This window comes from Scomber japonicus, chromosome 4, assembly GCF_027409825.1.
Source record: "Scomber japonicus isolate fScoJap1 chromosome 4, fScoJap1.pri, whole genome shotgun sequence".
NCBI lineage: Eukaryota > Metazoa > Chordata > Actinopteri > Scombriformes > Scombridae > Scomber > Scomber japonicus.
In genome coordinates this window covers 4,665,441-4,691,014 of record NC_070581.1, presented here as the reverse complement: position 1 = coordinate 4,691,014, position 25,574 = coordinate 4,665,441, and the positions used below count along the sequence as shown (strand labels likewise).

General features: G+C 38.1%; 1 protein-coding gene across 1 annotated transcript; it reads right to left on the bottom strand.

Annotated features, from left to right (window-relative positions):
- Positions 1–1,101: 1,101 nt before the first annotated feature.
- Positions 1,102–23,782, bottom strand: LOC128357038 (DENN domain-containing protein 2D-like). The gene is made up of 18 exons (XM_053317267.1): positions 23,546–23,782; positions 18,992–19,061; positions 18,750–18,836; positions 18,521–18,580; positions 15,448–15,528; positions 11,348–11,395; positions 10,593–10,685; positions 9,368–9,543; positions 8,428–8,540; positions 8,246–8,315; positions 8,048–8,125; positions 6,343–6,483; positions 4,791–4,939; positions 3,618–3,789; positions 3,462–3,512; positions 3,279–3,360; positions 2,938–3,183; positions 1,102–1,989 (listed from the first exon to the last, which is right to left on the bottom strand). The coding sequence occupies exons 1-18, from the start codon at positions 23,573–23,575 to the stop codon at positions 1,922–1,924; spliced, it is 1,815 nt and encodes a 604-aa protein (XP_053173242.1). The 5' UTR covers positions 23,576–23,782; the 3' UTR covers positions 1,102–1,921.
- Positions 23,783–25,574: the final 1,792 nt, after the last annotated feature.

The window sequence follows — 25,574 nt, the reverse complement described above, 5'->3', positions numbered from 1 at the left end:
CAATTATTTTCTATTAATCTATGCAGTAATGTTTTTTATTTAATCTTTGATTGTTATTACAATAAAAAATCCACTGCAGTTAAAGCATTTAGAGCATTTGAATGCAGTCTGCTCTACCTCTGAATATTTAAATGTTTGTTAAAAATGTGAAATGTCAACATGAACTAATTCATACTTAATTATATACTTTTTATCTCTAAGAAAAAAACGTTGTCCTTAAAGGAGCAGTCCGTAGGATTTAGTAGCAATGTTGGTTGGTTGCAAATGCAGCCCACTGAATTTAGTTTTTTTTTTTTTTAAATAGTTCACTTTAAATGTATTGTAACAACAGATATCACATGTTTCCTGTGTAGTAGTATAAAGAAATAACATTCACAGGTTTAGTATAGGGCCATACCAAAAAGTATCAAATTCAGAAGTCTGTATCATTTGTTCATTTGATATTTATCCAGGATTTATCCATATTTTAAAAATGGCTTGTTATTTCATTATTTGTTTATGAACTTGAGCTTTTTTTCTCAGACTTTTGATTTAAGGCTCAGGTCCAAAAAAGAAAATGAACAAAAGGCTCCAGGGCCGAATTTGTTTTTGATATTTCATTTTTCCAATTTCTGTGGCTGGAAGTTATTTATGACGACTTCTTTGGATGTGTGAGGGACACTCGTATCCAGGTTCATTTGAATTTGGTTTACTCTTCACTACTTTTTTGAATCAGACAACAGAAACTGAAATACAGTCGTTTCCTGTTTTTAGCATTAAAACAAAGAGACGAGATAGTTTCAAATGACAAAAACAAACTATGAAAACATACACAGACCCAATGAGGAAATGAACAAAGTAACATTTGAATAAAATGTCCATCCAGAGGGAGAGAGGTGCAGCTCTGTATGTTTCTGTCTACTGTACTTTACAGTGTGTCAATGCTTGGTTCTTTTCTGAGAACCTGGTGGTTTATTAACCTGGAGTTCACATTCTATAATACATGATTTATTGTGAGTCCTGTTTTTAAATAGATTTTGTTACAGTCTAACAGAAATGATCTACTGCAGTTCAGCATTTCTCTGATGGTGTGGAGAAAGGTTTCAAAACTATTCAGACATGTTGTGTTGGGAAATTAAATTGAGTTTTATTGTTGTTATTGTACAGTGACCTAAATAAATAAGAGCAAAAGTGATTGAAAGCATTTACACAGACAGAGACCTTGTGCTGGTGGAGGTACTGAGAGATTCTTACAGCCTTCTTGAACTTAAATGTTTATGTATTGTACTGCCAACATATTTGACATTTCTGTTGACAGTGTGCAGTGGAAACAGAAAGGAATGCTGGGATCAACTCAATGATGTCAAACAGCAACAATCTATTTAGCTTTGAGTCCACAGAGCAAAATGTCCAATGTCTTTAGAAGGACTGTACTCATTGAACAGCTGATATTATGTGCATATAGTTCTAATCTGACCAACAGTACAATAAAACGAGTACATTTATCAAATATTGAGACATTTGATTTTAATTTTGTCCCTTACATTAATATTGTACTTAGTTAGAATTCACACAGAACTCTCTGCTAAATATCAGTCAAGTCAGTCACAAAAGAGAAAAACAAAGAATGAAACAAAAAAAGAGATAGAAATGTAGATAGATGGATAACAAACACCACACAGGACTATCAACCATCCCAACAAGCAAAGATGAAAGACTTAAACAACAAGGATTTCTTTGAAATGAGGCTGAACCAACATGAGGAACTGAACGCTCATTTTTATAATGTTTCACAGACTGGCAGCAACACAGCTGTACAGTAAGTCACACCTTTTTATATTTTATTAACAAATAAAACTGACAGGAAATAAAACACAGTACAAAATTCACATCTATTCCTCTGTACTCCTTTATATACACCCAGGTTCATCCATGCAGAGAGCTAGTGTTTGCTTTTCTTGTCCCTTTTCTTCTTCTCTTGGTATTCAAGGACCTTTTTGTAAAATATTCCTGCAGGAGAAAAAGACAGAAGCTGTTGTTAAAACATAATAAAGCATGAAGTTGTTTCCTAATGTGTTAACTAAGCAGTTGAGATGATTTCATTAAAATTATGAAGAGAGCTTCAAAGACTTTCAACAACTACACTTCCCACTTCCCAAGTCTTAGCCATTGGTGTACTATCAAAGCCACAGTATCTAATGAATGCTAACAAAGTGCAGTAGCCTTTAGCATCTGTGATGTCACCATTTATTTTAAGGAGTCTGATGAGGCTCTCTCTTACTGCACCACTACTCACATGCCTGTAGGTGGTGCTAAACCTTTACACTAATCATTTCAGCAGAGCGGTTGCCTTTCCTGCAGATGCTGTATGTTGAATAGATTCTGATATCTGGACTCCAGACCCAGTTTCAGGTGGATAAAATAGTTGAGCTTTAAAGCTTTAAATATCCTCTGTCTCTTCTAAACAGTTAAACTTCCTCAGGTAAACACTGTACAGCTGATTCACATTAAATGTATAAACACCTACAATGAATCTTTTGGCTGTCTTTATACTGCAAGTGCAAAACATACTGCAAGCTTATGTGTGTACTCTCATATCAGTTTTCTATTACACCACTTTGTGGTCACATGGATGGTGTGTTTAGTTCACAATGTGTCACACATTTAATCATCAAGACCATAAAAAAATATCTGAAAACAGACGGCATGTTCAAAAGAGAACTGAGAAACACCTGATCAACAATTCCACCAGCTTAGCTGAGTTGAAGTGAATAGAAATAAATGGAATTTGCAAATAAACTCAAAGATGTGTGATAACCTTTCATTAGCTTGAACACTACAGAGGCAGCTTCATTAATGCTCACAACCTGAAAATGAGATGAGCAGCAAAATATATGACAGAATATATATGTGTGTGTGTGTGTGTGTGTGCTCGTGTGTGACCCTCTCAGTCCTCACCTTGCTGTGGTCCAGCCTGCTGCTGCTCCACTTCCTGGATGAACAGATCAAACATTTGTGTCTGAATGAATTTCTTGACAAAGTGGCGCGTGGTCTTGGACTCGATGGCCTTGTAGAATCCTCTCTTGTCAAACTCGTCCTGCTTTCCGCTGCGATTGTGCTTCACATGTGACATGTAATGACCCACTGTTTTCACAAAGAACAACAAGAAGGCCTCTGACACCACCCGGTTCAGCTCCTCTGTCGCTGAAACAAACAATACAAACCTTACCATTAATCTGCATTTACAATCCATTCCCAACTAATACAACTGTGTTTGATCTTTGATGCCACTGACTTACTTGATGCTTTTTGTCTGTGACTCAGTGCCTCTAGTATTTCACTTTGGAGCTTCGGGGGCAGAATATCTTTCTCATCATCATTCTGGAAAATGGTCATTTCACAATACACGTTTCAATATTTCACACAAATGTTTTAACTTGTTTTAACAAAATGATTCTTCCACAAAACTTCTAGTCTCTTACTGAAACAATGAATGTGTTCTTTTTATCCTCAGATAAGTCCACCAACAGCAGCTGTGTTCCAGAAAGAAGAAACGAAAGAGTACAGAAGTCATTCCAGCATCAGTCAACCACACTTTGCTTTAAATATGTTTTTCTGCATTCTCCTTAATAACTCACATCAGTTTGGTCGTCGACCTGGTCTAGCAGGTGTCTCTGGACCCCCAGCAGGTAGGGGGTGGGTGCCATCACTACATCGATTAGGATCTCCGGAACAATGGAGATAAAGGTGTGTTGCCAGGTAAAGGGGTAAAGGAGGGCTGCTACTGCATGAATGACCTGGGATAATGTGCTTTAGAGAAACAAGAGAGATGATGTCACATCCAGTTAGAATCAGATTGTCCAACGATTAGCTCATCAGAAAACTAATTTCAATCTTCCCTCATATTGTTTTGCACAGTGGTTTTGGCTGCAGAAGTATTACGATCACAGATTTATTCAGTCATTCAATCTGTGTCATGTTGTATTATGTTCATTTGCATTGTCCCTAACAAATAAACTAAATAAATCAAATACTGGCCCAGTCCTCATCAAAAACATTAAGGAGGTTAAATGACCTACAGTCTAATGTCTTACATTGTAAACTCAGTATATTGAAGAAATATAATTATATGCACATCATGTAGGTGCAAGGATAGACAAAAAGTAGCATTCATTTAAAAAACAGTTCATGTGCACTGACTTCAAACTACAAACTTCACATTTTGATCAAAGTAGATTTTTTGTTTGTTAAAATACCAATGAAGCTTTTTTCACAAAGAAAGTCTACCAGGACAAGAAGGAATCATGACTTCATGTGAAATATCTCTGCAGGAAATAATGCCCATTAAAAAAACATGAAGTGATTTAAAGGAGGAACTAAAATAAATTAGTGAATGAAAACGAGATCCCTGTTTGATTCTTCTGGCTTGCTTCTGTCACTCCAAAGTCTCTGAAGCAGTAGATGGAGTGCTACTGCTTCTACTAATATTTTTACTAATGAGGAAATACAGATAAAAGATGAAACAATGTGCTGCATACAGTAAGTGAAATGAGTCGGGTGCAACCACAAAGTTCATATTGTCAAATCAGCTCAAAACAATATTGAAATCGCTGCCAAAGAACTAGAACTGGAATCATTTTTGATTTAATTTTAATTATCAATCAACATGTATATTATTTTTTCCTGATTAATTAATAATGCTGCCAATGAACCATTTGTGACGGAGCCATCGTGCTACCAGAATGAAACACAGAGTCACACTGTTCTAGGTCTTCTAGTACATCATGCATGAAGAAGTGAGTGTGTTGTACCCCAGCTCATCAGCAATGAAAATGATCCGTCTCTCTAGGACAGCAGCAGCAAACACCAGTAACACTTCCTCATCCGTCAGGCAGCCAAACAGCATGGCAAAGTTGACGTGTTCCAGCCAGGAGTCCAACGGCCGCGTCAGACTGATTATCTAGAGGAGAGTCACCACTGTCACACATATGTCAACAGTGGTCATGTCATCACTCAACTGGCGTCTCACTGACTTTCACCACTACGTAAACCAGGGGGGTCAAGTTGGCCGGACAATTAAAAAGATGGAAGGAAGGAGGGAGGGAGGGAATAAAGATATGATGGACGGACAGAATGAAGGAAGGGAGAAAGGGAGGAAGGATAGAGAAAGGAAAGGAAGTAAGGAAAGATGGAAGGAAGGATGGAAGGAAGGATAAAAGGAACGAAAAGAAGACAGGAAGGAAAGAAAAGGGAGGAAGGACATATATGGAAGGAAGGACAGATGGAAAGACAGAAGGACGGAAGGAGGGATGGAAGGAAGGAAGGAAAAGGAGACCGGAAAGAAAGATGGAAGGAAGGAGGGAAGAAAGATATGATTGACGGACAGAATGAAAGAAGGGAGAAAGGGAGGAAGTACAGAAGAAAGGAAAGGAAGGAAGGAAGGAAGGAAGGACAGAAGAAAGGAAAGGAAGGAAGGAGGGATGAAAAGAAGGAAGGAAGGAAGGATGGAAGGAAGGACAGATGGAAGGACAGAAGGAAGGAAGGAAGGAGGGATGAAAAGAAAGAAGGAAGGAAGAAAGAAAGAAAGAAAGAAAGAAAGAACATATGGAAGGAAGGACAGATGGAAGGACAGAAGGAAGGAAGGGGGGATGAAAAGAAGGAAGGAAGGAAAGTGGTCCGGTTCTGGCCCACGGGCCACATGTTTGACATCCCTGGTGTAAACGCTAAAGATGCAGGTTAGTCGTTGACATTTAGAAGAGCAGCCATCATGATGAACCAGAGAACTGTGCTTGTGTTGGCTGTTTGCAGTAAGTGCAGCACATTGAGCAGCATCAGTAAATAGTTGAGGTGAGTGTGAGCTGTTGAAACATGGTATGGAGCCTGATGGTTAGAAGTGTAAGGTTTCCCGCTCTGAGGTAAACGTTGAGCAATGCAAGACAGGTTGAGACACAACATGAATACATGAGCTGGCTGGCTTACACATGCTCATGCTGCAGGCTCTAATCAAACCAACCAGAGGATCAGCCTTTTAGTGGAGGCAAAACCATAAGTTCACAAGAAAACTACAGTGAATACAGTAAGAGGTTAAAGTTGAAGCAGGAAGTGGGTTTGTAAACTGATTGATGTGTACAAAGTGACAGTTGGGCTTATTGCTTTTGTTTCTTGTGCAGTTGTAGCACATTTAGTTTTTTTGTGTTTTTGTAGTGTTGGATCTGAAATCTCAACAATTATTCAACAACTATCCACTTATTCTGTTCCACCTGAATGTTTGAAGCTACATTAAACTTGAGATATTGTGAACCTTTGAGATGTGCAGTATATGAAGAATACATTAGAAGTGGAGTGTTTTGCTGTTGCTCTGACCTCAGTGCCTGACTCAGGAATGAAGCTCTTAATCTCCACAGTGTTTCCCGGAGCTGGGAATGAAGCCTCCCGCAGCTTCTGCATGAATGGGTAGATCATGGCCATGGAGATCTGCCGCCGCTTCTCCACCTCATCAAAAATCTACACACACACACACACACACACACACACACGCTGTTATTTTTTGAAATTTTGATGTGTTTTCTGGTGTTTAATCATCGTTTTCTGACTGGTTCATGAGTTTTGTGATGTGTTCATGTTTGAGCTGTTTTCTCAATGGATTTTTGAAATGTTGTGTTTTCTGATGTGGCTGTGGTTCAGAAGGTTGAGCCACTGTGGGTCCGTTGCTCAACTGTGGCTCAGGGTTAGGGTTTAGAGCCACAGAGCCACAGATTAGTCTTCTAATCAGAATATTGTTGGTTCCATTTCTGGCTCCTGCAGTCCAGTTGACCATGTGTCCTTGGCCAAGATACTGAACTCCTAATTTCTCCTGATGGCTGCACCAACAGTGTATGAATGAGTGAATGAATGTTAGATTCCCTCTGAGGAGAAGGTTGGCAGCCCCTGTCAGTGTACAATGTGTATGAGAATGCGACCTGTAATAATAATAATAATAATAATAATAACAATAATAATAATAATTTCACAATAATGTGAAATCTAAATCCCTGCCACAGGATTCTGGACTATCTACATTATTGTAGACTTTTTGGGTGATCCAGTGTAAAATGGAATTATAATATATAAACTAATAAATATCTCTTTCAAATGTTCATTTTTCTCTAATGTTTTCAAGGTATAGACACAATATTTAAGCCAATGCTTGTTTATCATCAGTTGTAACTTCTACCACCACAGAGCCAAGCTGGAACAGTATTGCTTGTTTAGATCAGGACTATAACTAGTATTTTGGAAATACTGAGAACATGAATAAATCCTCACTATTTTTTAAAACTAACTTTAAAAATCATTTGGATCCTCTAGAAGCAGCTTGGTATTTGGTAACAAACCAAATTCCCAGAAAAAATACACAGGAAGTGACCTCAGTGGTGTCTGCACTCTGGTTTGGGGAATCATTTATTCACAGTAACATTTTGTCCCCATTGATCTTCAGTCTGCATGAAGACACACACACACACACACACACACACACACACACACACGGTTCTTAAAGACGTTGATGACACACTCATTGTTCTGTCAATATTGGTCGAACACGAGTCCTCCAAACAGAAAGCATTCAGATCCCTTCACTTTTAAACACTATTGTGTTATAGATTTCATTTTAAACGGATAAAATTACCATCAGTCTACACTCAATAATCAATAATGACTAACCAAAAAGGTTTTAAGACATTTTCATAATGTATAAAATATTATTTCTTGTTATCTGTTCTGCATACACAATACATTTAAGATACACTTGACAGTTGCTTGTATAGTAAAACACCTTCATGTCAGGGAAGTGGGCTTCAGTATTTGAATAAAGAGCACTTAAACATTAGTATTATTAGTAAGCTGAATGAAGTGTGTAATGTTCAGGTTAGGGTTAGTATCACACCAAGCTGAATGAAGTGTGTAATGTTCAGGTTAGGGTTAGCATTAGTATCACACCAAGCTGAATGAAGTGTGTAATGTTCAGGTTAGGGTTAGCATTAGTATCACACCAAGCTGAATGAAGTGTGTAATGTTCAGGTTAGATCACCTTGGAGAAGAGGCCAAAACAAGCCACGCTGCTGATGATGCAGTAAGCCTCAGGTGGACGAGCTCCTTTCCCACCAGGCTGTGAAAGGAGACAATGTTTGATGTTGAAACATTAGACAAAAGGAAAATGATAACACACACACACACACACACACACACAGTGAGGAGCACACCTTTAGTCCACACATCACACACTCACCAGCAACCTTCTGCAGTATCCGTTTCTTCTGCTACCATCGATTTCAGTGAGCACAAAGGAGAAGGTCTCACTGCAAACATACAGGGAAACTCAGTACAATAAACAATGGATGCTGACTATGAGTCAAACCATGAATGAAGGAAAGTGATAAAAGAGTCAGCATAGAGTAGATCCAGCTGTACCTGTGGTATTCTGTCAGAGGAGCCCAGTTGATGCCCTCAGGGAAACAGAAGAGTGTAATTGCCTTCAGTGTCTTCTCTTCATCCTCCTTTTGAGATCTGTGCATCTGATCTCTCTACACACACACACACACACACACACACACACACACACACACACACACACACACACACACACACACACACACACACACACACACACACACACACACACACACACACACACACACACACACACACACACACAGTTTGTTTTCCTGCAGTAGGTTAAATGAACCTCTAGATTAGATTAGAGTGCTCTGCAGTGGTAAATCATCTCCCGAACTCCACTTTAAATAATCCTAATCAAAAGTGTTTGTACATGATTTTACAATCATTTGAAAGTCTACAGCAAATGATTCAAACTGATGCTGATAGTTAGTGAATGTGCCTGGTAAATGTTGTGTCTGGTAATCAGTATTTGGTGAACTGCTACATTTTATGGATAAATACACAACAAAAGGAGCCATGTCCAGTAAGAACACTATGAAAGTCTTTAATAAATGACAGGCCAGCAGCACACTGAAGAGCACCTTTCATTTCTCTTTGAAAAGGGTTAGTTGTAAATGTAAAATTGTAAAGTTATGTTTTTTTAATTCAAATGAAATCTATTCATCAATCACCAAACACTATTTGATCTTTATAAAGGCTGTGGGTTGGTCAGAAACACCTTTCTAAGATATTTTGGCAGATGAAATGTTGACACCTGTAGAAGCCATATGAACTCAGCTGATCATCATCATGTTATCTAGCTTCACAGCGATGTGGTGGGGCAGCACAGACACTGATAAAACCTTTGCCAGTCTGCTGAATTGATTCTAAACATATAACACTATACGGTTTCTATATTGTGTATTTGTCTTCCTGTTTACGTCACTAGGCTTGTACTGTTGTTCAAACTAACCTTGGGGAACTGGTAGGTGATCTGAGGTTCATAGCTGCTGCCATCCTTGGTCTTCTTGAGGCTGACCACCACCAGATATTCAAAGAAGTACTGACCACTGACATAGCGGTGCTGTGTGGATGTGTTGTCTGCCAACTCAGGGGCATGTGGCTCTGTCGGCTCTGGCTCTCTCATTCCTGAAAGACAATGTAGAAATATATTGTACATTGTCAGTACATGGTCCCATGTGATGATGTAATTCACAGTGATGACATGTAAGGATTGGCAAGGTTGTTGATGACTGTCTATGAGCAGAACATATCAGCTGGAAGAATGTTAAATGTGTTTGGATTTCAATAGTAGGTAGAGATATGTCCAACACTGCAGAGCCAGGAGATATTTAGAAGAGCTGTGACTGAATTAAGCCAATGTTAATGACGTTCCAGCTGCTGTGTGATGCTGCAGCTGGCTGTGAACAACCAGAACATCAGTACTGATGGTTCTGCAGAGGGCTCAGGCTGAGCCTCTGAGGTGAACATTATTTTAAGATTAAGACATTCATTTAACACATTTCAGATTTGCATACTTTTATATATGTACTGTGTGTGTGTGTGTGTGTGTGTGTGTGTGTGTGTGTGTGTGTGTGTGTGTGTGTGCATCTCTGCTAAATAAAGATGAGCAATGTTTGTTCTCTTTGTAGTTTTCATGATGGACCAATCTGTGTGCTGAAATGTGGAGAAAAACCTGAAACACTGGAAACTGCTCTGCTTCCAGACACAAACCAGACATATGATTAGAGCTCATGTTTCTGTGGATAGAACGTTACAACAGAGCACATTGTGAGTAAAATGCTGTGCAATCCATTGTGCTATAACACTCTCAGGGAAAGTGTCTGATGAAACAGTAGAGAGCTGTCATGTACTCAAGCTCTCTTTTAAATTATTTTTAAGAGTGTATAACCTTTGTCCCTGTATACTTTCATGTTCAGTGTTTGTGTGAAATGTGTGTATGTGCACCTGCATATAATATGTGTGTGTATAATATCCTCTCCTCACACCACTGCCTTTGTGAAATGTGTAAGGCTGCGATTGCATTCTATGCATTTACAAAGCAAAAACCCTAAAATGTCCATAATGAGCATTTGTGTAACCCCTAAACACAACATCATCAAACATCCAGCACCAACTTTTTCACAAGGGTGCACATGACTTTACAAATATATAAAGAAATGTAATGTATTACTCACCATGTCTTCTGCCTCTACGGAAGGATGACCACATGGCATTGATCCTCTTGAAGGCTCCTTGTCGTCCACCTTCATCTTCACTAGGTGGGGTACCTGTTCAGGAAACAGCACCAGCAGCTACTTCATACCAAATATTAGCACCACTACATTAGCTTCCTCACCATTCCCTACTAGTTTTATTTTGTTGGGATTCCCTCACTTCCTGTTTGTGTTCATTCTAGATGTCTTGAGTCCCTGTGTGTGATTACCATTGTCTTCACCTGTATATCATTATCTCCTCCCCTATAAATGCCTGTTTCCCTCCAGTGTGTCTATGTCAGATTGTCTGCATCATTTGTGAGTAGCTTTGTAGCAGTTTTCTAGTGTATGTTTTTCCTCGTGTTTTTCCCCTTGATAATAAACCCACCACACCTGTCTGTCTCTGTGGGTCACAGTTTGTCTGTCTGAGCCTGACAACTTATATATATGATTAGACTCAGTTTGAAGTCAGTGACACTAGTATGTTCAGAGTGATGTCATCAACAAAAGAAGTGTGTACATATGCTTTGAGGTGTTGTTATGCTGTGACTGAGGTGTGCCGTTCAGATGTATTATAAGACACCTTACAAGCCTACACATGGTCAAGTTGGTAGTAATACTCACAAAAGAATGATTGGATAATATAAACATGACTAATCACATTTAGCAGCACTTTATTTGACTACTCAAGATTGTTTCTGACATGACTCAAAACTGACTTCAAAGTGTATACTTACTGTGTTTCCCTGCAACATCAGAGATGAGGTTACCTCTGGGCTGCTCACCTACAAAACACAGATAAACATGCACTGAGTAACACTGCTGCACTGATCAACACATTCTTACACCATGAAGAGTATGATCATGTTAGTTTGTTTAGACACAGCTCCAAACACTACAGTGACAACAGCCATCATGTTTTCAGTGTCCAGAGAGTAGTTCTATGTAAAGCACACTCCACTGTGCACTGTTACAGAGATACAGCACAGAATAAGATCAGGCTTTAGATACACACACAGTAAGTAAGTTGACTCAGAGTTCAAGGAAACTCTGGTTTTTGGGTTTCACAAAGCCAGTTCAGTTTAACTCGCTCACTGGCAGGTTTTCTTCTACTAACCCTGAGTTTCTCCTCCTTTTTAGTTGAAGCCCGCAGACTGAAGGAGGTGTCAGACATGGTGTGTCCTTTTCTTATAGAGTAAGTTAATATTGAAGCACAAATACGAAGCATAAATCTCCGTCAGAGGGTGATCAGACCCTGCTGGGATGTTTAATTATTCTCTGATGATGTTCTGTTTGAGTGTTTCCATTTTAATGTACAATCAATAATTTATCTGAACAATATTCTCAGCCCTCGTATCGTCTGTACGACACCACATGGACATGCTCTCAGTTCAGAACAAGTTCTCTGTTCAAGTTCATGTTTCCAAGGCAACCGTCTGTCGGGCTGTCACAAATGCAGTACTTGAAGGTGATTGATAAGCAAGTGGTTACTGCGCATGCTTCATAGTGACAGTGTTGCTGGTTCGATACCAGTGAGGAACTCTCTCTCTCTCTCTCTGTGTACCAGCTACTGTTAATTTAAGGTGAAAGTGCCCAAACATAAAACTAAATTTGCACAGAAACATTTATACTTTTTTAGTGTTGTATGTATAAAGGCATGTAGGTGTTGCTTTCAAATAGACAATATTAAATACTGGCAGTGTTGGGATGGCTGAAAATTTTACTTTATTCTTCTTAGAAGATTTCATAAAATGGTATTTTCTTGGTATCTTCTCATGCACAAGCTTCACTCAGAGCTATGACTCAGAGTTGATTGAACTAACTGTTATCAGCTGTTCTTAAACCCAAAACTGAGTTTGACAGCTCAGAGTTGGTCAACCTAGAGTTAAGGTTTTAACTCAGAGTTAGTTAAACCTGCTTCCTGAAACAGGCCCCTGTTCCTTGTTGGTTTGACTTACACAATAAGAATCACAGTATTTTGAATACAGACATAATTAACTAAAGCCAAAGTTACTTCAATAATCATGCTTTCTGAAACATTCCTCAGGTATGGAAATGTCTAATGCAGACACGCTTCAATTGAAGGACCGAGACCACATGACCACAAACGCCAGTAAGACAAGTATGGTGGACAGCTGGACAGTGACAGGAGATGAGCACCCACAGAAACAAACATCTATCAAGGTGAGTTTCAGCAGCACAAAGTCAGACTCAACCATGGTCATAGTTCAAAGCTGGAACAGATCTTGACTGCAGTACTTTTACTGTACTTGACCTGTTCTGATGCCAGCAGTACAGTGACAGCAGTGTCCTTCATATTACTCAGAGATGGTGACCATTAGGTTTTGAACTGTGCTGGGTGTTTGGACTTCATCATACTTGCATTCAAGTAAAGTTGGATTGACAATTTACTGGAATCAACCGCTATTAATGTTTTCCTGTTGCCTAACAACAAAGGTTTTGTAACACTGCTCTTCTATCAATCTTTAGTGTATGCTGCAGTTAGAACAGTCTGCTGAATCATTTGTTTACTTCAGACCCTGAGGAAAGAATTTTCATACTAGTGCTGCATTCAGGTCATATGGGAAAAATTAGCTCTCTGACTATCCAAATCTCTGAAAACAGGGAAATATCCTGAGTTAGATGTATAGAATGTGTTAATTACAAACAATAAGGAAATACTGTAAAACTCTTGAAATGTATTAGCCTGACAAAAAAGAATAGATATAAAGAAAGATCTCTAAGGGTATTGGTCCAAGTAAAAGTGAAAGTTAGTGATTGAGTCAAGAAGCAGAGAGAAACTATGAGCAGTGAGAGAGGAGGAAGCCATGCATGCTATGTGGTTAAGACTGCAAGTGTTTCAGTAACAACAACTTGATGCTGTAATATCTGTACATGTTAAATCACTTGCTTTAACTTCATGATGGGAATCTGTCTAAATTAACCTTCAAGATATTTGATCATTCACTTTATTTAGTGCCGCAAATACCTAGATATGCTCCCTCTACTCTACTTAGAAATGAGAAAAAAAATGATGAATGCAATAAATTCTCCTGCAATTACTATTAATTACAATTAAATTCCATTTAAGAACTAATATGTGTACAAATGGTTCTTGCACTAGGCCACATGTTTGAGAAAAGAATAGAAAATTATTTTTCAAATACAATTTTTCAATTCTCTGAGGCGCACAAACAAAGTCCCAGCACTTCTATTATACTGTGATGGAAGCAGAACGTTCACAGGTGGATACAACCAAAATATTATATGTTTTTTGTTTTGTATTTTGGGTGAACTGAACCTTTAACACACCATGTCCAAAAGACAACAAAAAGACAACAAAAGCCTATTTATTGTCTTGACACATAATACTGCTGTAAAACCAGTTGAGTAAAGAGCTTCTACACAGATCAGCTGAGTAATGTGAGATGTTTACATTGTAGAATCCTGCTTCAGTCTACTACAGTGCTAAACAAAAACTAGAATTATAATCTCAAGTGAATTACTTTAAGACAAAACTGGTAACACTTTACCACAAACTGCATTCTTGTTGGTCTGTGGTTGTTTTCACAGTGTTTGATTTACTGTCAAACATTATCTACCATTTATCACCCACTTAATCATATGTGAAAAAGCTGAGTGAGCACATGCAGCACATTAAGAATGAATTCAACTAAACCAACAGGACCAACTACAAGCTGTACCAAAGCTTAAAGTCCACCTCTGTTGAAAGGATAAGATGTTTGCACTGTCAATAGCAATGCCAGCCAACACTTAGCACATAACAAGCCACCAACCACCGAGCATAGAACTACTAGATAACTACTAGAACTATAGCTGTAATTCTATCTTATGTTGTAGTAAATAACACTGTGTTTTGCTCTAGTTGTATACGCTCACATACAGGAAGCAGTTTTGAAGCCTACTGCCTGGTTGTATTACTGGTGTTGAGTTATGAAGTGGGTGTACACAACAATCCTGTTTAACAGCCTTAGAGTCTGAACATGTTACAACATTGTGCTGTCAATTCTCTAAGAAAAGGAATGGAGGTACATTGAGACAGTACGGTGAAAACTTCTCCCAACTAAAACAGTCTGAATCCCAACAACATGCTCATATTTTCACTTTCATGTCTGTGTATGTATAGCTGCTCAATATGTCCGGTTATATCCAAAATATAGCAGGTTTCAACTTTCTCTTTCACCACTGATCCTTCCTGAGTCAACAACCACATTCCAGCTTAATGTGTAGTCAGCCATGAAGGAACCTCACCTAGGTCTGCCAAGAGAAAAGGTGTTTGACTTCAAAAATGAAAGAAGGCCTGGTGTCACTGATAACAACACTATAGTGTTTCCTAATGCTTCAATGTGATCCAAATCTTCCATTTAATAATCCCTAACTATAAAGATCTAACAACAGATGTATTTATTCACATGCTTAGTAGACTACAGTATTTATCAGAAAAGAAGCTTTCAGAGTCAATGTCTGCCTAACCCTAACATGTTACCTTCTGTCTTTAATAACAAACTGCAAACATTGTGCAACTGTTGCAGTCACACACATCGCATTGGTCTGACTGGTCCATTCGGTAAACATCGGTTGTATCAGTAATCAATCCAACTACCAAACCCAGTGGACGCACACGCGCTGATAGACGGCTGGTTCTTGGTAAAACACTTGATACGGATACACAGAGTTGATACCTGCTCTAAGCACGCGCTTCAGCAGCTACTTAGTTTGTCTAGAAACAGTTTAGTCTGTATTAAAGTCACATGTTGTGGATAGATTGGTCTCACATGAAGGCTCAGTCTGTCAGTGGCAGCGCTCCAATACTCACTCCATCTGTTCTTGAACAGTGTCAGTCCAGGTCCTTTTCTTCTTCTCGTTACTGCTTCACTCATCGCTGCTTCACTCCTTTAAATCTGTTCCTCTCAGCTATTTATGTCCAACAAGTCAACAACACAACTTCGGTACTTTATCGTCTCCATTCCTGCGCGTAACATCGCATACTGACGGGCTTGCTCACACAGCTCTGCTGGGTGCGCGCCCCAGCGGTCATGTGCTGCGTTCAAGTGAAGACGGGCTGTCATGTGTTTCCCACAGTGTTTAATTCAGCCTCTTCATTGGCTGTAAAAGAAAATCTGGTTTTGAGCCATAAAACTGAAGCACGTCAGCCACACAGCGAGTTAATAGCAATTTATGCTGGCACAAGCAACACAAGCAACCGGAAGCTATGTAGAGTAGGTGTTCCCCGCAACCTAAACACCTTCCTCAACACATTCAACATGCATTCACCAAGTCAGCACGCACAGCCTAATAACTCCTAACAGTTCCTTTAACAACCAGGAATATTTAGAAGAAGTCTTTCATCCCAAATGCAATTCATATTTTAAACACCTCCAAATGATCCATACGCACACAGGAACTGTTATGCACTTGTATTTCTATACCTCACATATTTCATGTATTTATGTAATTTATGTATTATAGAAACAATTTTATGGATTCTATGATATTGATGTAATTTCTGTATACTGTAGCCTATGTCTATTATTGGCAAGCCAAAGACAATTTTCCACCATCGTTCTCTTCTCTTCTCTTCTCTTCTCTTCAATTATATTCTATTATATTCAAATGAAGGATGCCACTCTGTCCAATACCAAGGTCTGCAGATGTCAAACCAATAAACAGAAACAACATATCATTTCTTTGAGTCTCTCCTGCTGAACGCCTTAAATTACTGGCAGGCAATGACCCAATTTCCCTGAGTGAAAGCAGGCCAAAATACTCTTTACCTTACTAGGAACCTGTTAAATGTCAGCGCTGAGTCAAACCGCATGCTTTAATGACCTATCTTCCACTGTGACAGGGATGTTAAGACAGGTTGAGATTCTTGGAAAATGCTGTTTATTAGTTCATTCAGCTCATAAATACTGAAATACTGTTCATTTGCCAGAACTTTCAGATGGCTAATTGCCTCACAACTACAAGATAAAGGTCACATCTGTAAAATACACTTCAAAATCCAGATCATGTAGTTTCCAGGGTGCTAATAGCTAGCAATAAGAATATTTCCCTATAGTTTATCCTTAGTATTCTACTTTGACAGGTGAAATGTGCCATTTGTGCATCAAAGAAACAGTTGGTGATAAGATAAGATATCCCTTTATTAGTCCCACCATGGGGACATTTACATTGCTTATGAGCCTTATGCTAGATATGCTAATAGCTATCACTCTTTAAAATAAGGTAATAGCTATCACTCTTTAAAATAAGGTAAAAAGATCATGACAATGGCCAAATAAATGTGATTTCTGTCATTAACTTAACCAAAAATGTCAAACGTGTTAATGTAATGTCCCCTTCTTCCTCACAGTTCTAAAAAGAAAATCTTAGTAAGTAAAAGTACCAACACAATAATGTAAACATATCTTCACTACAAGTAAATGTCCTGCATGAAAAAATAAAAGTAGTGCAGTATTATGAGTAATGTAGAATGCAGTATTACAGTAAAAGTACTGCAGTATTATAGTGATGTAGTATGCAGTATTACAGTAAAAGTACTGCAGTATTATGAGTGATGTAGTATGCAGTATTACAGTAAAAGTCTGCAGTATTATGAGTGATGTAGTATGCAGTATTACAGTAAAAGTACTGCAGTATTATGAGTGATGTAGTATGCAGTATTACAGTAAAAGTCTGCAGTATTATGAGTGATGTAGTATGCAGTATTACAGTAAAAGTCTGCAGTATTATGAGTGATGTAGTATGCAGTATTACAGTAAAAGTACTGCAATATAATGAGTGATGTAGTATGCTGTATTACAGTAAAAGTACTGCAGTATAATGAGTGATGTAGTATGCAGTATTACAGTAAAAGTACTGCAGTATAATGAGTGATGTAGTATGCAGTATTACAGTAAAAGTACTGCAGTATAATGAGTGATGTAGTATGCAGTATTACAGTAAAAGTACTGCAGTATAATGAGTGATGTAGTATGCAGTATTACAGTAAAAGTAGTGGTTTGGTCCCTCTGACTGATATTATATTATTATATATTATTATATATGACAGTTCAGTTGAGTCTTTTTGTTTTTATTCTCTTTGTCTATGAAGTAAACTAAAAGGAAGTGTACCTTCAGAGTAAGCACCAATGAAGAAAGGCTGAGAATGTGTCATGGAGTCTCTGTCTGTACCTGTAATCAACTACAGAAATACCTTTCTGATTGATTTGACAATAATTCATAGTCAACTGCTTTTAAAACCCTGTCTGCGGGCCGACCAGGGTTTGTGTCGTGTGTCCTGTGAGGGATTATGTGTAGATTAAAACACTTGGTCAGGGAAAGATTGTAGTTATGATCAAATACTGAGAAAGTAAACACACTGTTTCAATATTTAACTACATGGTACCTTTCCTTGACCTTAAACAAGTCAGTAACTGTGTGTTGTTAAGCACAGGTGTATACTGCAGGTAAAACACATCTAAATGTTGACAGTGAATATCTTTTTTACTTTTACCTTCTGTATCGGTAGTAGTAGTAGTCATTTGTGCAGTGTATTTACAGTAGCATATCAGAAGTATATACAGTTATTTTTAGGGAACTGAGTTTTTACCACATTAAACTGTGAAATGACTTTCACAATTGCAAAGCTAGACTTACAGACTTACACTGTCGCTGGATTTGTGAACTAATCAGCAGCAGCAGTGGTGAGCAGAAGTGAGAAGTGCCAGGTTGTAATGTTGCCTGTCTAAATATGATTGAACATTACTTATCAGCTCATGGCAAAGCAGCGGATGAATGAGCCAGTGATAATGGAGAATGAACAAAGCAGCTGATGTAAGCAGGACCTATGTTCTGCCTCCACTAATATATAAGCTATGTGATGCTCATATTACATCCTAGCATACCTGTCTTTTTCATCCAGTCTTGAGATCTCGGTGGCAGTGAGGCACTATCTTCATCTGGGACTGATAACAGGAGTCAAAATGGAAAAGGGTGTAAAAAATTTGAGGCCTACAAATTTTGCATTCTTCTTCATTGGGGCACCAACTGATTGAATGTGAATGTCTGTTGGTCTTAGTATATTTAAGATAGTAAAATAGGTGGAATGACTGCATATTAACATATATTGTTTACCTTTTCTCGATGACTCCCGGACTGATGAAAAAGACCTGAGCCCTCTCCTCCCTGTGAATCCACCCTCTTCATTACTGTTGTGCCTTTCTGTGGAAAGGTCACATAGATATCTTAAAAGTGTTAAAAATAAGCAACAGGCTAATTGAGATTCAAGTATTGTCATCTTTAATTGAAGACATTTCAGGTGATATGAACAGTATTGTATGATGGGTATGATCATAGCTGGAGCACTTCAGTCTTACTTTTAATTCGCATAGATGAGAAGCTGAAACTCCTTCTTTGAGGGTTTTGAGATCGCTGCTGCTCAGCATTCTAAAAGGAAAGGGAACAAAGATACAAGTAAATGAAATGTAAATGATCAAACCATCACCTTATGGTGGAATTTTTCTAGGCACATGGAACAGGAACTAAACCCTGAGGCAGATGCAGAAAATGCTGAAGGGGATGACACATACCCCTCCAGTCCTACAGCAACACTATCTAGCCCCTTGATGAAAGCTGAAGTTTTGTTTCATAGTTTACATCAAGTATGTATGTATGTATGTATGTACATTATGTTGTATTATGTATGTATGTAAAACAAACCTTGTTAAATGTAACACTGTGCCTACATGATGATAGACATTAATACCAATAGCACCATGCTGTTTCAACAGTACATGAGGCTGAAATTAAGTTTAATAACCTGCCAGAAATTTAAAACTTAGAATTCAAATGCTGTTTGAAACCCACAACTTCAGCTTATTCAACCATGAAATATGTGTTCTTCATAAACACAAATAGGTAGCAGTATAACAGAAATAATGGTTTGATGGCATTTTCTTCCTAAGGTAAAAACAACAGTACTTTTAATCAAGCATTAATACAGCAGGAGCAGGATATAACAATGGATAAACAGTAAAGTAGGTATTTTATCTCAAAGTGCAGCACAGAACACATTATTTGTGTATGGGTCTTTTTTTGTTTTGTTTTTGTTTTACCCAAATAAGCATTAAAATAAGCTGTAACTCTGATATGCCCTCAGATACAACCCTGAACAGTGTTATCTGTTCTATTCAATCTATTTGATTGATAGAATGATACATGGACTGTACTTATATAGCCTAGTGCTTTTCTAGTCTTTTTGACCACTCAAAGCTCTTTTACACTACATATCACATTCACCCATTCACACACGTTCATACACTGATGACAGAAGCGACCACACAGGGTGTTAACCTGCTCATCAGGAGGAAACTAAGCATTCATACACCGTTGAGCACATTTATGGGAGCAATTTTGGGTTCAGTATCTTGCCTAAGGACACATGGACATGTGGAGTGGAGAAATGCTTTTGTTGTCACTGCAACAGTGTGTATTCTCATGGTATTTACTTAGACAGTTGTTGCTGAGTGTGATTAACAGTATGTTGACCTTAGTGTACAGACTCATACTGTATAGTCTTTAGCTAGCTTTAATAGTTTGTTTGCTCCACTCTGATACACTATCTGATACCAGTTTAATGCTGTGATTACTTCTCTAGCACTCACCCCCTGTTGTTGCTAATACCCCATGGTTGAATACTCAACAGGAGGAATATACTGTATATGAGCATGACAGCTTCTGCATGAGAAGACACAGATACTATTTATAGAAGACCAAAATGACATGAGGATGCCCTATGGGAAAACTCCCATGCAATATAAACCCATTGTGTAGTGGAAAGTGAATGAAAGTATGTGATATGCCTTTATGGTGTACTTATGCAGAAAACAAAAAAGTTGAATACTTGTAATCTTGGTTTGATGTAGAAGATTAGAAATTCCTTATTTGTGTTCTTGATAGCTTTAGCATTTACAGTGTAGTCACTCATTGATAGCTCCTGGGAAAATCCTCCGGCACAGGAAGTGATGCGTTTTATGTTTCTTGTTTGTTTTGGGTAAATTAACTGTAACTGAGCAACAAAGGAAACAATTAGTGAACAAAGGAAAGTGCACCACCTACACCAAGTCATGCTTTCCTATAGAAAGTCCAAGAGACAAGATGCCACCTGACGAATCAGTATTGCAGTCATTGCTAATAAGGACAGATTAAAACACAGCAATAGTGGTAGAAAATAATTAAGTACATTTACTCAAGAGCTGCTAGTTTAAACCTACTTCCAGTCTTTATGCTAAGCTAGGCTAATCACATTCTGATTCCAATTCTGTGTTCCACACACATTTCTATTAATTTTTATCATCACTATATCTATCTAACTATCATCTATTTCACAGAATATAAAACTATTGCTTTGAAGCCATTATATGAAGATTTGGAAAGTTCCAGACTTTGGACGCACAGGTAAATGACACTGTAGCAGACATAGAGCTGTTAACAGTCCCACACCCAAAGTAATCAGACTGCAATCAGAGTCATTTGAAAGACGCTATAGTCACATAAATGGTCACATAGTAGCTTTAAATGATCAAATAACCCTACAAAAGAATATAAGGCCACCTAAAAGCAAATGTTATTTGAAGCCTCTGGCGTGTGGCTGTTGCGGTGCTTTTAAACATGTACACACTTGTGCTTCCCCTTGTGTATCACACGTTTCTAAGAACAGATGGCCTCCAGCGTCTAGAGGCACCACGCCTGTAACACATATGATCAGTTTGTACTCACTCCATCACAAACACAGTTATGAGAAGACTGGGTGTGATTCTATAGCTTATCTATTCAACTTTAGTAAAGCAAGATCATTGTATTACTTCTCACATGCTATCAGGACGCTTTTTTCTCGCACGCGCTGCATTGATAGTCACATACACACACACACAGACACGCGCAGTCACTCACACAGCGCACTCTTGCTCGCTCGCTCCAGGTTACGGGAGATTGTGTCTCATTTGCGTCCTACTCTGTCTTTGGTTATGCCCCTAAATGCAGCCACTCTTTGACACAGAGAGAGAGAGAGAGAGAGAGAGAGAGAGAGAGAGAGAGAGAGAGAGAGAGAGAGAGAGAGAGAGAGAGAGAAGCGCCTGTTCAGGTGAAAACCGCTTCAGTGAGGTCTGAAGAAGTAACGCCGCATTTTTTTGGCAGTAACGGTGTTGTAACAAGGGAAACTAATTAATTTGATTACTCGTTACTGAAAAAAGTAACGCCGTTTATTTATAACGCCGTTATTCCCAGCAGCTACAACAGAAACATGCTGCTCTAACACTGATGCTTCACTATTAATAATCTAATGATGTCATATATAATAATATATCACTACTTTTACTGTAATACTGCATACTACATCACTCATAATACTGCAGTACTTTTACTGTAATACTGCATACTACATCACTCATAATACTGCAGTACTTTTACTCTAATACTGCATACTACATCACTCATAATACTGCAGTACTTTTACTGTAATACTGAATACTACATCACTCATAATACTGCAGTATTTTTACTGTAATACTGCATACTACATCACTCATAATACTGCAGTACTTTTACTGTAATACTGCATACTACATCACTCATAATACTGCAGTATTTTTACTGTAATACTGCATACTACATCACTCATAATACTGCAGTACTTTTACTGTAATACTGCATACTACATCACTCATAATACTGCAGTACTTTTACTATAATACTGCATACTACATCACTCATAATACTGCAGTACTTTTACTGTAATACTGCATAATACATCACTCATAATACTGCAGTAGGATCTGAATACTTCTTCCACCATTGCTTGTGAGTCGTTAAAACTCATCTTTGTCTACTTGCGACCCCCTCATCACAGATTACATACTCAATGTCTATGAGTGCTGACCACTTCAACCAACAATTTAATTAATTTTGTCTGAATACTTTGAAATCTAATATAAAATTATGCAGTGTAAGCACACAGTCGATGAAAAAGAAATAGCAAACCCAATTTTGTGTTGCAAGAATGTGTTTTTCTGCATTCATCCCTGCTAATCATTTCTCAACCCCTCAAGGTTAGTCTGGCCAACCGTTGAGGGTTTGGAAACACTTTAGACAATCTTGAGTTGCTGTCTTGAAGAGGAGAAATAAGAGTTGTTGAATGAATGCACCTGCTTTGATACTGGTATGGAATCATTAATGCAGGAAGGATCCAGGGTTAGATTGTGTTTTTGTTTCACTTATACAGTGCTGGTCTATTGAAAATAAGAGAACTGTTGTCTCATATAACTGTATATCACAGTTAAGTAAGATTTTTGATTTTTTTAATACTTAAATTTACTAGGCCATTTATAATTCATCCTACATTGTACAAGAGGTCAATAAAGTGTCATTCATGTTGGGCAGCAGCAGTACTTTTGAACTAACTAATATGGAAAGACTATGCTGGCAGGAACATGTGTGCAGAAAGTTGCAATTGCTGATAGCTGAGGTTAGTGTACCAATATGCGTTTGGTGCTTTAGGTCCCTTTAGAGTCAAATGTGTTACGTTTCTGATGTAACTCTTACTACAGGAAGTAAAAGTGAAGTTGTCAAGATCAAAGTTCTCTGTTCCTCGTGTCATGTGACACTCACAGGAAATGTCAGTGCCTCAGAAATTTTCCCAGTAAGGTCTCTCAGTTTCATAGTGCAATGTTTAGTTCTGATTGCTCAATCTACATTATTGCAATACTACACTTAAATCTATGCAGTTCAGATATCAAATATCAGCAAATCATATGTAAAGTGAGCATTAAAATGCCTGGTTAATCACACTGCCCTACTGAAACAAGTGGTGCAGCCTTGAACTCATAATATAAAGAGCATACAGTAGCATAGTATTGAAGCAGAATCATACTCACCACCTGTGTGTGCTGTGACATCTTGTCCATTTCTGTTGGCTGAACAGGTAGAAGAATCCAGCACTAATGCAATGACTTTGGCATAAGTCTGAATTGCTTTCTTAATCAATAAATACCAGCTTAAATATTCTCTCGTATCGAGGCGGTTTGTCTGATTACTATTGGTAACAATAAGGCAGCAAGTGCACATGGATGAGGAAGTGCACTTGCTGAAATGTGCGGTTGACGGACTTCAGACTGAGGCAGGGATTTCCTCTTTCAATGCAAAGCCAAAGTACAATGACGCAGTTGACACAATGTGGGTGTGTGCATGTGTGATCTGTGTTTATTGGTAGTTCAACTAAATAGAGGTTGATGCATGAAACCCTGCCTGATGCTAACTTCCTTTTGAGTCCGTCATTTTGAGGCAGATGTCTCAAGTCAAGTTTATTTGCATAAGCAAATATCACATGATGCCTCAGCGAGCTTTACAGCAACAGTTCCAGAGTCAACTCAAGTTCTTTCAGACAAGGTAATATTTACTCCACCAAAAAGAAGAAAAATGCAACAATCCTCAGGAAAGGATCCTGAGCCATTAACAGCTCGATGTGCAATACTGAATATAAATGAGAAAATGTGAATTACAGAGATTATCCCTTACATACTGTTAATATTCTACATCCTCGCAGTATGTTCCAGGTAAATTTTGACCCAGTCTATCCCCTCATAAAAAGTTTCTGTTTAGAAAGCAACTATAGTCGATCTGACTGATCAATAAATGTATGATTAAACCTTGATTCATGTTTCAGAGAGCAGAGAGAGTGTATTTTTTAGCTTTTACACCACTAAACATCTACTATCACACAATATCATGTCCTATTTGACCTAAGACATGAAAATATAACATAGCAATAATGATGGAAATGTATTTTATGTCAAGTGAAAATGAAGTGTGGGGTTTATTGTAGAACCATTAGAGCCATCAGTCTTATTAAAACTATGAACTATTCATTTCACTAAAACACATGTCAATAGATACAGAGATAATTTGACCCAGAACAGACTCAATGGACAAAAATTTGTAACATTTATACAAAAGTATAACATTTTAAAATATTTTCATTATTATGCATTTTGGGCCACAAAAATAAAAACAAAATAATCAAATTTCAGGATAAAATACATGTGGCGTGTTTTACAGCTGTCAAATTTTAAAACGGGTCAAATTGGACCCAAACAGTATGTAAGGGTGAAATTAAATGTGAAATATTGAAATAAGTTCAATATTGTTGTAATAAATCCAACATAAAAGGCTGATATAATAAGGTGAGAGTTTTTGTCAGTGTCAGACTCATGTGGGAATTTCCTGGAAGCAATTTGCTTGCTTTTCAGATAAATGTGACTCCAAAATCACTACCCACATGTCACATCATTATTCCATTGTCACCTCAGTTATAAGTACCGGTTGAATAGATACATTACCTTTCCATTGTAACAGTGCTGCAGGAAGCTCTGTTTTCTCCATGAGCCAGTAATCATACACACACGCATTCACCTCCATGTGTGTCAGACAGAGTACAGGAATTTGATAACTAAAGAATTTGTTAATTGTATTAACTGTCGCTGAAGTTACTAAAATCTGTTGTATGTTTAAAGAGAAGTCTTGTGATTATTGTGTTTACTTGTTGTGATAAGAGGCTTCTTGAGAGAAAAGGTTGGACTCTCACCTTCTTCATTCACCTGTGTATTCTGCTCTGATTTACTTAGATATTACTCCTAAATCATCTTATGAAACTTGCTGTTTGGTTATTGGTGCTGGTTTCCGGGTGGTGCCCAGGGGTGCATTAATGAACAGGCTAACCTGGGCTACAGCCCCAGGGCCTCCACCATGGGGGGCCTCTAAAAATTAAGAATAATTATGTAGGTTAATGAACACTCCACCATAACACACATGATGCTGCACTACAGTGACACCTGGTGGTAAAAGTGATGGGGATGGTGCGACACCGAGAGCCCCCCCCCCTTCCCATATCTTTCATTTTGATACAAT

Excerpts from the sequence above, each read along its gene's own strand:
- LOC128357038 (XM_053317267.1), bottom strand. The coding sequence starts at position 23,575 with ATGGACAAGATGTCACAGCACACACAGGTG. Across the intron at positions 9,544-10,592 it reads CCGTAGAGGCAGAAGACATG|GAATGAGAGAGCCAGAGCCG; the intron begins GTGAGTAATACA and ends ATTGTCTTTCAG. Across the intron at positions 3,361-3,461 it reads AGAACACATTCATTGTTTCA|AATGATGATGAGAAAGATAT; the intron begins GTAAGAGACTAG and ends ACCATTTTCCAG.